Genomic DNA, 15,038 nt, shown 5'->3' with positions numbered 1-15,038 from the left:
ATGAAGTGCTAGTCATCAGTGCAGTCCTAGACCACCCCTTCCATCCTTCCCTTTGGAATGCCAGGAGTGCCTTTCTGCACCATAAAAATAAACGCTTCTTGCTATTCTTCCTGGTATTGCTCAAAATAAACAAACGGCAAGCACTCAAACCACAAACTAAATACCGTGTCAGCAGCACCACCTTGGAAAGTTTGTCTTGGATAAAAAGAGATTCCAAAACACCTATTCCCACAGTTTAGCAGGTAGATAGGGTGTCCATCACCCAGTGCAAATTGGGCTGAAATGACTAGGAAACCAATGAAAGTATAGAAAGTTCAGTCAAAGATGTGATCTAAGTTCTGTAAAAGCTTATGCTGTGTGTATTTTTTGACTATTTCTGTGCTTTGACTTTTCTCTTGTGCCATGTCAGGACCACGTCGTGGTTCTGGAAAATCCAGATATATTTCCATAGACTGTAGATGCGTTCATTATCCTTCCCTGCGATTTCAGGATAATGAACCTTGGCACGTAATTGCTTTCTGGAACAGAGAAAAATTAACAAAAAATAAAAAATCCTTCTACAAACTTGTCATAAACTTAATTCCCTTAATCTAATTGTATTTTTCAGTGGCTGTGGTAAATTCTGTGCTTGGTAGGGCAGCCATGATTTTTCTGACCCCTCAGGGAAAGAGGCTCATTAGCAGTGTATTAAGACCTCTTACTGACAAGCCTGGGAAAGGGATTCTATTCACTTAAATTATATAATAGCTGTGGTTTAGTAGACTAGAGGAGACTCTGGAAATCAAGGGCCGGAGATTAGTCCCACTTTTGATACACATTTTGCATGTTTGTCAGTGACTTCACCTGACTGTGATTCAGTTTATCAATGTAGGAGTGAGACAGTTATCCTGGGCCAAATCTGTCCAATTTTGGCTCTGATTGTTGGCTCCAGCAGAATTCATGAAGCTTGCTTAGTATTTTGCAGAACCAAGCCCACAGTTAGTCTTTTCTGGCCATTCTGTGGAGGTAATGGGTTGCTTCTGTGTTAGTTCACTGAAATCACTCCCCTTATGCAGTGGATGAGCCAACTCAGTAGTTCCAGTAGTTAATTAGGGATCAAGGTATATAATTACATTCTCACTGATTGCCATAATAAGAAATCCATCATGGATTAATCATAATGGTATGAAATGCTGTGCCCTTTCCACAGTCTTTTTCATAGAAACTGAGAGCAGAATCTTCCAGAAACTGATTTTGGTCTCTTGGGCTTTGGGGGAAGTATCTTCAGGAAAGGTACATGTGGCTCTTTAAATATTCATAACCAGCTCTGCTTTTTCCAGAAAGACACAGAGAACCTCAAGGAAAGCAGCAGCTTTGTAACAGTGGGCCTTGCAAACCGAACTTCAGCTTCTTTTCTTAGATTAGATGAAAGAGTTAGATTCAGCCAAATACTTTCTACCATTATAGGAAATGAAGTATTTGTTCCTGGAGGACATCAGTTTTGGTAGCAGCCACTCTCACAGGATAAACAGGGTTTCATGCACAATTGAAAAAAAACCCATAGCTTCAATTTTGAAGTTTCCTTGCTTTTGAATTTTGTTCTTCAGATTCTGTAGTTTTTCAGACAGCTGTCTGCACAAAATTATGGGTTACTTTATATACCTCAGTTCCTGAGGCATAAATGCTAATAGGGCAAAGAGTATCTGCTGGGCATCAGAGGTCCAGTTATGGTTAGAAAGATTAACTGAAGAGTAAGTAGGAAGCAAGCAGAGTCAAGGACATACTACACTTTAAACAGAAATGTAACTCGGCTCGTTTGTTGTCACTTAGGTGTTGATCTTTGTAAGACAGGTAAGAATTAAGGAAAAAAAAACAAAATAGATTTTTGCTTTTTCTGCATGGCTTATTTTCTTGGCCGTTGGAACTAACCACTGGCATGATTTCTCTGATCTTTGCATCCAGTTAAGTTTTACATATTCTCAGAATTGTCCCCACTTGCTGAATTTGATGCTGCTGTGGGGAGCCAGGAAAGACAACTCTGGGATAAATAAGATTTGTATTTCTTTTTCTTAAGTAAAGTGGAATAAGAAATTAACTTATTTTGTCAAGTTCCATGCTAAAAATAGTGTGAAATCAATAGTTTTCAGAGTCAAATAATAATAAAGTAAGCAAAGCAAAGCTCTGGTAGAAAAGGAAAAGTTTGGTGAAACAGATTTTTACAGAATCGGTCAGAATTTTCCACCCATCCGGGAGGTGTTGTTTGTGTCTCAGAGGCTGAAGGTGGAAAAGGCATCAGGTTACCCTTCTTCTGACTGCTGTTCCAACAGCAGTTGGGCTTGTCAGAAGACAGACACATTATTTGTATCCATTTATCTCACTTGGTGAATTGGGAAGTGTATAAATGTGGTTTAATTTGGCTATAATGTAATTTATAGAATTTGCACTGTGGTTGGGAAGAAGAATAAAAACCTACACTTTTTCGTTGGGTTTCAGAGCCTTGAAAGGGTGGCAGTAATATTTCATTGTATGTACGTTTGCAAAGTGACTAAGGCTGATCCCAAAAAACTCAGGTAGGAAAAATTATATCCTTTCATCAGGGTAAAGTCACATGTTGCAGGGAAGAGTTGTGAGTTAAAGAATAGCATGGATATTGTCAAGCAGTAGTTCTCAAACAAGGGAATGAGAAATTTGGCCATGGAAGAGGGGTCTGAGAAGCAGCTTCTGCAGGTGACCCATGGGCGGAGTGGTACCTCAGGGCAAGGCTCATGACCTCATGCTGATATGAGAGAGCCTCTGCTGTTCTCTGTAAGGGGCTAAAGGCCACAGGCAAGCTGTGCTTGGGATTGGGGAAAAGAGTTTGGTACTGAGCTAATGCTTTCAAACAGGAAAGCGAATATTTCGGGCACGGGCTGTGTGTTAGCAGGTGCTGGGAGGGAGAAAAGCCATAAGCTGTGGAGTCTGAACACTGTTGCTGCAGTGGTCACTGATTTGCAAAGTACATTGTATATGATTTGGAACAGCAAGTGCCAGGATGTCAGTGCATCCTCAAGTTAATGAAAAGAGCAAGGTGAAACGGTTAATGAATAACATGGAAAAAACATAGTGATCATCATCTGTCTGCAGTGTGGTGGTACTTTTCCTGAACAGAGTACTCTTGTTAAAACATGACCTCTTAAAAGATTTTAAAACAGTTAATGTTCCACGTTTGCCTCAGGTTAGTTCAGTTTTTTGTCCTCTCTTTCCCTCTTAACAGCTTTTGTTCCTTTCAATCAACTTTCTTCTTTATTCTTCCTCCTACATCTGTTTTTAAAATCAATTCACTAACACACTCACTGAGAACAGTTAATGCTTCTAGAAAATTGTTTCCCTATCATTGCCCAGTTTCGGCCCTGTGTTCTTTAGGTCATGCATAGGTGTACTGCAGCATCTACCAATGGCAAATCAAGCAATTCCAGTAATCAGCCTTTTCAGTACAAAAATACTGCAGCAGTAAGTTCTTCAGCAAGACCGCTTGGGCCCAGAGCCATCCATCTTCTTTTCTCATCCTTAAGGTACTGCCATGGCAGATTGGAAATTTCTCCTCTGACATCAGCAGCTCACAGGGTGCAAGCGTATTTGGCAAACACTCCTCTTGCTTTAACCACACTGCAGTTTTAAGGGTAATATGCATTTTCCCAGCTATGAAGCCACGTTCTACCTTTCCTTGTAAACATAACAATAAAACCCATCTTTTTAATTGCATCCATTATCAGTATGTGTTGATTTTACACTTCTGCTGCACTGGGTGTTCCCTAATTCAGAAAAGAAAGTTTAGAAAGTGAAGCTGGTATCTGCCTTCACATTGTTGTGTCCTTGCACTGGCCTTATATATGTTGATAATTTTGCATTATTTTGGTTTGCTTTTGTATTTTTCTTTCAGTACAGTTGTACTCTGGGTAAAGTTGGGAACACTGCATTGTCAATGAATGCTACAATAAGTCCGGGGGTTTCAGGCACTGAGCCAAAGCTTACTACAGCTGTCAGTTCTTGAAGTTTTTCATTAGCTGCTTTTGTTACTTGGATCTGATTGCAGCACATTTTTAAAGCTTTTGAAACAGGAAAGGGAACACATTAAATAAAATCAGAGATTAATGTGGTTAATCTTTTCTGGTAATTGCGTTTCTAGTAACCTAGATTTAAGTTTAATTATTCATCTCCAGGGAAAGCACTGGACAATAGTGCTAAAGCTTGGTATAAATGGTATTTGTTTCTTCAGTATAACTTCTGGGAAAACACTTGCTGTCACAAACAGGTTAGAAGAAGAAGTTTTCTTTATTACCAGTGATCTCTCTGGTTTATTTGCTAATTCTTGTTGCAACACTTATTGTTCCTGTAGAAATATTTGTCATATGACAAACTGGTTACATTTCTGTAGGGCAAAACTGACTTCTAGAAATGTGAAGAAAAAAATCTAAAAAAAAATCCAGAACTGAGTGAACTTAAGAGACATAAATTTTCTGTCACATCAAAAGAACAGTTTGTCTGCAAAAAGACTAGAAGAAATCAGGAGATCAAACGAGGAAAGGAGAAAGAATGTAAGTTTGGAAAAGAAAGAGTGGAGTTATCCGAAGAATTTTATTTGTATGTTGCATATAAAAAATGGGGGGAAATCTATTGTGTGATTAGAGATCAGGACTGTGAATTGAAGTGCATGGTTGCTATTCCTGGATATGGCATAGCTCTACAGAATAAGTCTGATCTTCAGAGGTCGATTTCTCTGCTGAGATCCCTTTTATCCTCCTTAATCTCAGGCAGTCATCCCTGTACTCTCAGAAAGACTGACTTTCCTGTTATTCAAAAAACTCATTGCAGTGACTGCAGACATGGAAATTTGTAACTATTCCCTTTATATACATTTTAGGACCCTAAGAATCTCCCAGTGAGTTGCAGACAAGGAATATTTCTCCCTCTTGTAAGGTTACTCTGAACATATTCCAACCTTCTGTACTTGGGAACTACAAAAGGAGAATGTGCTGATTGCAGGTCCAATTCACATGTCTAAAAAACCCATTTTTAAGCATCTTGTTATCTTTCGACATGAGAGGTCCACCCCAAATGAGAACATTAGAAGCTGGTCAGCAGAGGTTTTTTTGCCTACTTTCCATAAGCTTTTATTTTTAACCCTGTTTCAATTTTTTCTTTGTAGCTTTCAGAGGACATAAAGAAAAAATAGAAGTGAATAAAAAATGTTCCCTCACCTCTTTTAATCTTGGAACTACTCCAGCTCACATGTCTTCTGCCTACAATACTCAATCCGACCTCTTCTTCATGCTCGAGTTCTCACTCTGCATCTTTCAATGTCTGACCTTGTAAATTATAGTTAGGCATTTCTGCTGCCTTTAATGCTTTCACTTTGAGGAAATGAAGCTCATACCTTTTCATCTTTTCTATTGTCTGAGCTATTTGATAAAGAATTTGATCTTTTGGCACAATCTTTTTTGAATGGCTTCTGCCTGTCTGTAATCAAATATAAACCTTTAATTTCTTTTAATCTCTCCCTGTTCATCAATTCCTATGTTCTTCCCACTGTTCTGTTTGTATGATCAGTGCAATATTTGGGGGGGTCTTAGAGATCCAGCACTTCTTAAATATAACTCCTTAATTTGTTTTTGTTTGTGTCTTCCAGAAGCAGTTTCTCAGCAGGTGTTTCTGCCATGCAGTTTTCAGATTAATTCAGTAATCAAATATGTTTTGACTAAAAGTGAATCAAGTACAAAGTCTGTACAACTCTCACCGATGACACATTTAGTTCTGCAGACTGTGGAATAGGGAGTCACAGTCTGACAAGTGGATATGCACTTATTGTTTCCTTCTTGAGAAAGACAGATCATAGTCTTCTTCCCTAATTGCCTGGATATCACCCAAATGTTAGTCAAGTTTTGCAAATATTTGAAAATCTATATTGGTGTAATAAACTGTTTGACTCAAATGGAAGATCTATGCAACATCCTATTCTTTCTCATTGTAGATACGATGGCTGGATTATCAGGTTTGAGGGAGAACAATAAGAAGGAATCTTGAAAGTTGGCGAGGAAGTTGGTTGTCAGTCATTCTCATCATCGCTACCTGATGATAGATAGACTTGAGTTCAAAATACCAAATTAACATAATTTTTTCAAGTTACCAGGAACAGGACCTAAGAGCCAAATATTGTTCTTTCTATTTCCAGATTGGTGCTTCTCTGTTTGCCAGTAACATTGGCAGTGGACATTTTGTGGGAATAGCCGGAACAGCAGCAGCTGGAGGAATTGCCATTGGAGGTTATGAATGGAATGTAAGTGGCATGTATTTAAGTGAATGTATTTGTGACATGAAGATTATCTGCAGAGGTTAATCAAAATAACATTGCCTAATAATTTAGGACTGTCAAAGTTTGTGTCTGGTAACACTTGTTTTCTATACAGGCCAAAAAGTGCCAACGGAATCTACTATTTAGCTTGTTCTCCTTGGTCCTTGTCTAAGCCACTGGGAGAAGATGACCCTTTTCTGTTGAATAAGGCTTTTTAGAGAGCATTTGAACCAAATAAATCAGTGAATTCTCTTCTCCATACATATCCTTTGATTACTTTTAAAGTATTTATAAAGAGCACTTTCAGACTGCAGTATGTTAGGAAGAATTTTGGTTTTATAACCCATGGTATTTTTCACAACATTTTGCTGTGTAGGAACTGTTAAAGGGGCTTTGATTTCTTCATAGGCTGTAAGAAATTTTGGACATCCTTTACAAAAATGTGCTTTTCAAAAATCTTTTCTTCTTATGGTTGCAGTATAGGGCAGAGATATCCAAGCTGACTTTCAGTGAACTATTGGGGATACCAGGAGCAGTGTTAACTGCAACAGCACAGAGATTCACATGAGCTAATTCAGTCCATTTCCTTGTTTCCTTGTATTCTCAGGCTCTGTGGGTGTGGATAATAATGCCCTTGTTCTGCTTAATTCACCTTCATGAAAGGGATTATACCATGACACAAAGGGACTTAATGAGCACGCACAAGTCAATACTTTCCTTGCATTTAATTCTGTGCAGTGAAAGAAGCATACCACCCTTAAAGACTTGGCTTTTTTCCTTAGCAAGTAGATGGTTGCTGCAAATAATCAAGTGCTCATCTGATATAAATATTTAAGGAGAAGGATAAAGGCTAAAATGAACTCCATGAGATGTGCGGAGTTAATGTCAGCTCGCTCTATTTGCTTACACTAGGCCTGTTAACAAACCCGATTTCCCTTCTTTTTGTGCCTCAACTAAGCAAAACAAAAGTGAGCAAACATTGCTTGAAATTTCATGAAATTCAAATCTCTAGGACCCATATCCTCCTTCAAACATATCTACCTCTAACACCTCATCTCCTGGGAAATTCTCTGTGGACTAATATCAATACACAGTGTACAATGATTGTTGTTTAGGAAGAAGTAATGATGCATGGGTGTATTTGAACAGATACGTCACATAGTTCATTACTTATGACATAGTGGGACTGGTGTACAGATTAATAGACATGGTGAAAATATTGCTCTTGACTGTATAATCTGATTCTCCTCTTGAAAGAAATACTAAGCTTGACTGTTATCGTGCTTGTGTATCTCTATTATTCCACTGAAATGATTTCTAATTTCTGTTAGTTAAGATACAGTTAAAAAACCCCTCTAAACTCTGTGGACAGAATAAATGCAGAGTGCAGCTCTGAGGGCAGGATTTTGTTCTATATTTGTCAATTTAAATATGTACAACTCTCTATCAGACAACATTTGCTAGCCATTTAAGTCAGAAAACTGAGACACTGCAATACAGTAAGATCTACAGTTCACAAAAAACACATGGTAACACAAAATATGTTATGAAATGGTAATGTGGAAGTACTAAATTTTTTACTAAATCCTGTACAATATGTGGGATTGTTGTAAACCGTATGGCCATCTCACAGAGACCCAGTGCAGAAGGCAGTTAATGATCAAAATAATAATCAAAAGAAGTGCTACTCTCCCCAGTACCTGGATTTGCAGATGTCACAACATACCATTGCAGGATACCTGATTCTGAGTGGGAAAATATCTTGCATTAGTGACATTTGGATCAAGATGCTGGCAAATAGATAGCAGGCTTCACATTCTTTAATATATCCCAGAAATGGTAGTCTTATGGGCTGGTTGCATTTTAACCATCACTAAATCAGGCTCCATGGGCCTGCTCTGAAGAGGGCTAGGGTAGTCTGGTGTTGCCAGTGGAGTGGTGCTTTGATACTGTAGGGCAATCCTGTGAGCAGAAATCAGCTGTTTTTCTGGAAAATGTATTATTATCATGTGTGCTTCTCTGGGACATCTAGCATGAAACCCAGGCTGCATCATACCTGACAATTTTTTTGGCCAAGATTTCATTCCCAAATTTTCAACTGTAAATCAACAGACAGAGCAGTTCCTTCCCAGGTTTATGTGGTTTCAATGGTCTCTAGCTGCTATTGGATCTGATAAATGGCCTTTGGGAGTGAGGAGAGAGAGGAGGCTAATTCATCTGATCTTGTCTTGGCTGCAGGCTCTGATATTTGTGGTTGTTCTAGGATGGCTGTTTGTACCCATCTACATCAAAGCTGGGGTAAGTCAAGCCAGTACATTATGCATTTGTCTGCTGCTCATGTTTGTGGATCAGGTCTTGAATATTGCAAAGCCATTATGAATGGCATGAGATCTGAGCATGCTAGAGCTGTACTGTGTTATGTCTGTACATATTTAAAAAGTGAGGATTCTCGGTTGTGAGGCCTGAGCTGAGAAGTACTCGGTACTCTCTCCTTGTCCTCCTTTGATTCCTGGAGCTGCTCTTCCTTGCAACTGCATTTGCAGCTCTCCTCGCTTTGCACTCCACTCTTATAGTACTGGAGTAGCAAAAAACTTTCTCTAATTTGCTTTGTATCTGTTCTCCATTATCTGAAACCTTATCTACCCGCCCTGCAGGTGGTGACAATGCCAGAGTACCTGAAGAAGCGTTTTGGTGGGAAACGGATTCAGATCTACCTGTCAGTCCTCTCTCTAATCCTGTATATTTTCACAAAGATCTCAGTAAGTAAAACTTTTACAGCATTTCTTTCATCCTATATTGATCTAAAGAAAGGAAACTCCCATTTGCAACATTACTCACACAATTGGTCAATTGTTTCTGATTTGGAGCCCTCGGTTGATATAAGGACTCTAAAAATACAATTTTGTGTTTTCTTTATTCTGTCTAGTGAGATTGTGTATCCAGATCTGTTCTACAACCCAAGTTGCTTCCTTCCTGGCAATGTCTATGATGCTTTTGTGCTTTCTCTTTTTTTTTTTTTTTTTAGGTTTAAGGTTTACTTCTACTTATGCTCTCCTCTAGAACACGTCAGAGTGGAGGGAAACTTGTACTGTATTATAATCTATTATCCTAGGGAACCGTGAAACATGCAGCAGGAATTTTTGTCCCCAGACTTCATATTTATCTGTTTTAGCATCCTCTGGTGAAGATGCCATCAGTAATAGAGATGAGGAAAAAGACCAAGAGGGTTATGGAGAAAAAGAGAATAATAGGAATTAGAAAATAAGGGAGTGGGGAAATGCAAAGGAGGGAAATTATAACAGCTGAGGTGAAAGAATGGAAAAGGACACATTCTTTTAATGGGCGAGCGTATTAAGTAAGTGGTTGTGTTGCTGTGAAGTAGTGAATGGAGCTGATACTTTCCATATATCTTGAAACTACCTAGCCTCTAAAGAAGTCCACAGTTCAGGCATACCTCAGTCTGTTGTTTTGCAGAAGTTGCCATGGCAGATTACTCTTTGCCCTCTGAATGGGAGCTGAGTGATAATAGTGCAATTTAAGCTAAAAGATTGGCCTTTTGCTCTCATTCTCACATCTTCATGATAACTGATCCTTAGAAAGGTTATAAATTAAACAGGTTGGTACTATGGAGCTGGCCTCAGAGTTGGATTTCCATATATTTCAAAAGGATTAGTTAATTTGCTGTTGTTGTGCTTAGCTACCATAATCAGAAATTCCAGGTATGACACAGAGTTCTGGCAGCTCCAGCAGCTGAGAAACTCTTCTAGTCAGATGACTCACAGTCCTGTTCTGCAACACATGTTTGTAATGAGCTCATCAAGGTGTTGCATAGGTTCTGAATTTACTATCTATCTTTTTTTTTTTCCCAGCTTCTATCATGCCTAAGGATCTGGTCATGGGATTTCATCCCATTTTATTTGGAGTGTGTTGCTTCCAGGCAAGACACGTTCTCCATTTAAGCTTCCAGTGTGGTCATGAAGCTTACGCACGCTCTCCGCTCTTGTGGTCCTCTCTTATTAGGGAGCAAAGCAATAGTTAAGAGATCCATACAGCGGCAGGTTACCTGGGCCCCACTCTACCAGTGGCCCATCCCAGTTTCCCATCAACCCAATTATTCCGGATGTGTGTGGGGAACTGCTATGGAGCTGGGTCTCTGTGCTGTGCAGGGGAAAAATCTGCTGCATAAGTTCCTCTAACCATTTATCTTGTTTCCCTCATTTGCCCAGAACAACTCTGACAATGTCTGTCCCACACACAAATGTGGCTCAGATTTCTGTAGTACATAAACATCTCTTCTGCATTGTTGTCTTATGTCACTGTATTCAGTAGAGCAGGATTTTCCCAGGTCTAATTTATTGCCATATCGTATTCAGAATAAACAGAACAGTCAAAGTCCTTGGAGGTTTCAGGTATTGTCAGAGGATGTCGGAGCAGGCTTTTTTTATACCATGCTATGCCGTACCATGCCCAAATTGTCTTCAGATGAACCAGCTTCAGAAGCAGAAAGGGTAGGGTTGTTCCATCCTGGCCAGTAACTAACCTCTTTGTGCTGTGTTGAGATTACATGCTCTGTGAAGCCAGCACAGGTATCTCTTCCCAGAGGCACGTTGTATATCCAAACATACCCATGTGCTGACAGTCCATGCCATAGCCAGCTTGGTGATTTGCATTTTACTTCCTTGACTGCTGCCTCTGCCAAACACTCCCTTGTGATCTTTGGGGCTTACTGAGATTTGATATAGAAGGATGGGTTTCTGCCCTGCCCTTAATGGGCAGTCACACCTATCAGTCTGACTGGCAGCGATACGTACTGCCACTTACCCTTGTAGAACAGTGGCGTGTTGTTTTGGGATAGTTATTTCATCTGCTGCTTCCTTGATGTGTTAAAAGATTATCTAATGTTCTTAATAATGTAATTATTACAGTGCTTTCCAATGAACAATTTTCCTGGTTTCAGCTGGGATAGAGCTAATTTTTCTTCTCAGTAGCTAGAATAGTGCTGTGCTTTGGATTCAGGATGGGGTTTGGTATGAGAAGAACGTTGATAACACACTGATGTTTTCAGTTGTTGCTAAGAGATCGAGGACTCACCAACTCCCCCTGTCCTGCTGGTGTGCAGGTGTGCAAGAAGCTGGGGGGGAGCACGGCCAGAGCAACAGACCCAAACTGGCCAGTGGAATATTCCAGATTATACAACTTCATGCTCAGTGTATAGACGAGGGTAGGCCGGGAAGTGGGATCGATCTCTCTTCTGGGATTGCGGTTTTAGGATTTTCTCTCCTTGAGGATCGCTAGCTGGGAACAAGCTGGGCATTGGCCAGTGGGTAGTGAGCAATCACACTGTGCATCACTTGTTTGTATATTGTATTATTACTATTACTATCATTATTATTTTATTTCAATTATTAAATTGTCTTTATCTCAACCTACAAGTCTCCTTGCCTTTACCCCTCCAACTGTCTCCCCCATCCCATGGGGCAGGGGAGGGTGAGCGAGCAGCTGCATGGTGTTTGGCTGCCGGCCGGGTTTAAATCATGACAACAATATGATATGTCAGGTCATGTAACTCCTGGCATGCTCTTTCTGGCACAGTGCTCACCACCATGTGATGATCAGATTCCCTTCACACACATGTGAACAAAGTTGTTACCATTTCTCTTTTTTCCTGCACATTTTCTGTGTATTTTTTATTGTTTTCCCACCTGTTTTTGTGGCTAATCAACCACTTGCCAGACAAGGCCATGCTGCACGCTGTTGATCTTTGGGATCAGGACACATGTGATCTTTGAGCCCAAAAGGATTTCTGTTGCACAGGTGCCTCACACGTACATGCTTCCTAAGCACGTAGTACTTTGTGAGTAATGTCCGCAGCAGCTTTCAGGGGCTTGCTAGCCACTAGTGTTGCTGATATTGGTCATTATGCCTAAGAAAATGGCCTAGTAAAAATAAAATTTGATGGATAGTAGTTGACTAAATTATGACAAGTCAAAAGGGAATTAAGATTTGAATGCTTTTGAAGAAATCAGAAATTGTAAACTGGAATTTCTAAATGTATTACAGCATTTTCTTTGAATTCATTGTGCATAACTTCAGTAGTAAAAGTATGAGTATAGGCTTACCTGAGGGAAGAGGAGGTAGAAGAACCACCTCCTTGTAGGCCTGCGTGGTGTAGGGGGTAAAGAGTATGTGCCACTGCCCTGACTCCCACATGAACATTGCAGCTGGATTCACTCGATTGGCATGTGTTCTGCCAGTTGTTCCTGTATGATCAGTGGATGACTTTGGAGAGATAGCTTGTAATGCAAAGGAAAGATCTACTCTATTAGAGATAAGATAAGGATTAAATAGTGTCCATAAAAGAGTTTTAATGGAGAAACAAGGAAATATTGGAAGGAAATAATCTAATTGGGAGGGAGAAGCAGTGAAGTTGGAAGGTAACTCAGCAATTCAAGGAAGCTGATATATTGCTCAGGATGCTAAATAATTAACTATAAATTTCTTTCTGGGGGACATTTTAGAACCATTAATATTTAATGCTATGTAGGCTAAACTAAAGCCAACAACAATAAAAGAAAGAACTGGGACATAAGGTGGTCAGTGGTGTGAAAAGATAGGAAACAAATATTCCCATAAAGGGAAGGGACAAAGGATATGGTTTAACTGCCACTGGGGTTAAGAACTAAGCATCCTGGTTTCCAGTTGCAAATGAAAACCTGTAGGAAATCAAATCATCTCAAGCTGCTCTAGAGGCTGAGTTTTGGGAGTGGGGCCTCTGTTGTGATTCACACTCTGCTTCATAGTTGTTTTCTGCACTCTAGGGCAGTAGAGTTGGAGGACCTCTTGCTGCAGAGGTCCATACCTCTTCCTCATTCTCCAGAGCGAACTAAGGGTGAGATCATACCCTGCAGTCTTGGTTTCAGTGTCTCTGGCATGAAGAGGGTTTCTTCATCCAGCATCTCCCAGCTAGCCAGGCCGCACAACTGCTTATTAGTGTATCTGCCCTGCCTTACCTCAGCCTCGCTGTGGACAAAAGTGGTGCAAGTGCCTCTTCCGCGATCCCAAGCTCTGGCTGTCCCGCAGCCCGGCCTGTGGAACCTCCTGCTCCTCCAGCGAGCTGCCACTGAGCAGGAGGCTCACACAGCCATGCGTGCAGGCTTTACCCCAGGGCACGTGTAATGTTTATCTTTGCTTCTCAGACCCTGCATGTGGGCAGTTCCTGCAGCATTTTGCAGCTCCCAAGCTTGTTGAATGCCACTAGGATTTGTACTGTTAAGTAAATGAGGATAGGACCCCCCTGCATAGAGCCCTCCTATAGATAGTGTGGTATACAGAATGGAGGCATAGTGGTGGGACTGGAGATGAGCCCATGAACTGGATGCTCAGGAGCAGGGATAGGCACAGATGCAAACCTCTAATGAAAGCATAATTTACAGTAAATCATTATAAGTGCACTGAGATAGATTATCCTGATTGCAAACTTGGGTAAATAACATTGATGCAAATTATCTCTAAATCAGGAACTGATTTAATGTGGTTAAAATCCCAGAGTGTTACTCCGAAACCGGAACAATTCTTTTCTTATGCAAGAGCTTAAGGTCTCTTCTGTTAGCCAACTGATGTCAATTATTCTGACAGGAACTTAAAAATACAGATAATATAAGATGTTTGCCTTTAATCACCATTTGTCCTGAACCAGCAAGACTAGCTATACCACATGTATACAAGCAGTAAAGAAAAATGAAGAGATTTATAGAGTAGCACTAAATGAAGAGAACCATGTCATATCTTGGAGGTGTCAGAGTCCATCCCTGCACATAGCAAGTGTAACCTGAGCTTTAACTAATTCGTTATTAAGCTGTCTCAGTATGTAAGCACAGAGCAGTGAGGTGACTGTGTCTAGCTAAAATGATCTATTGAAAAAGATCTGGGCATTCTTTGAGAAGTGTTCCAACTCTTGTACTGGAACCAGCATGGCACTGAGAGGAGACTGGCAGTTGTGCTAAAATGGACTCTAATTTTTTTTCTTTTTCTTCTTTATTTTTTTTGTTTGTTTGTTTGTTTTGTTTTTAGGTGTGTGTGCAGTACTGTAAGGGGGGAGTTGTGTATTTCAGTACCTGCATCATGAATGTGTAATATGCCATCATCATGAATTTAAACATTGCTTAATCTATAATTTTTTATTTTATAGGCAGACATATTCTCTGGAGCTGTATTTATACAGCTGGCCATAGGCCTGAATCTTTATTTGGCCATAATTATCCTGCTTGCTATTACGGCTCTTTACACCATCACAGGTGAGTTTGCAGAGCAGTCTGATAAATTAAGTAAGTTAGGGAAGCCAGAAAAAAGAGAATAGGGGAGGTGGGTAAGAGGGGAGAAATGAAAACCTAAAAGGGAAGTGATTTACAGTGGTCTTTGTTTGAAAGAGAGAGGTAATGAGAAAAGTAAAAAAAAAAAAAAAAAAAGTAAAAGATCTCCACTGAGGCATTTGCACAGCAGCTAACCTGTTTGCCTTGACTTTTCTTTGCCATTAGGTGGTCTTGCAGCTGTGATTTACACAGACACCTTACAAACATTTATCATGGTAGTGGGATCCTTTATTCTCATGGGATTTGGTAAGTAAATCAGATGACTTAAACTGGATTTTTTTTTTTTTTGTGTCATATTTTGGGTTGGAAGAGACCTTAAAGATCATCTAGTTCCCACCTCCTGCCACAGGCAGGGACATCTC

General features: G+C 40.0%; 1 protein-coding gene across 1 annotated transcript in view; it reads left to right on the top strand.

Annotated features, from left to right (window-relative positions):
• The window catches only part of SLC5A1 (solute carrier family 5 member 1), a 30,390-nt gene that overhangs the window by 4,174 nt on the left and 11,178 nt on the right, over window positions 1-15,038 (top strand). The window contains exons 3-7 of the mRNA XM_033001495.2: window positions 6,188-6,292; window positions 8,546-8,605; window positions 8,962-9,066; window positions 14,496-14,601; window positions 14,842-14,922. Coding sequence (XP_032857386.2) covers window positions 6,188-6,292; window positions 8,546-8,605; window positions 8,962-9,066; window positions 14,496-14,601; window positions 14,842-14,922 — 457 coding nt within the window. The remainder of the gene's footprint in view (window positions 1-6,187; window positions 6,293-8,545; window positions 8,606-8,961; window positions 9,067-14,495; window positions 14,602-14,841; window positions 14,923-15,038) is intronic.

The sequence above is a fragment of the Tyto alba genome, unplaced genomic scaffold, assembly GCF_018691265.1.
Source record: "Tyto alba isolate M040663 unplaced genomic scaffold, T.alba_DEE_v4.0 Super-Scaffold_44, whole genome shotgun sequence".
Lineage (NCBI taxonomy): Eukaryota > Metazoa > Chordata > Aves > Strigiformes > Tytonidae > Tyto > Tyto alba.
Note: the sequence above shows the minus strand (reverse complement) of the source record. Positions and strands in the feature narration are given on the sequence as shown.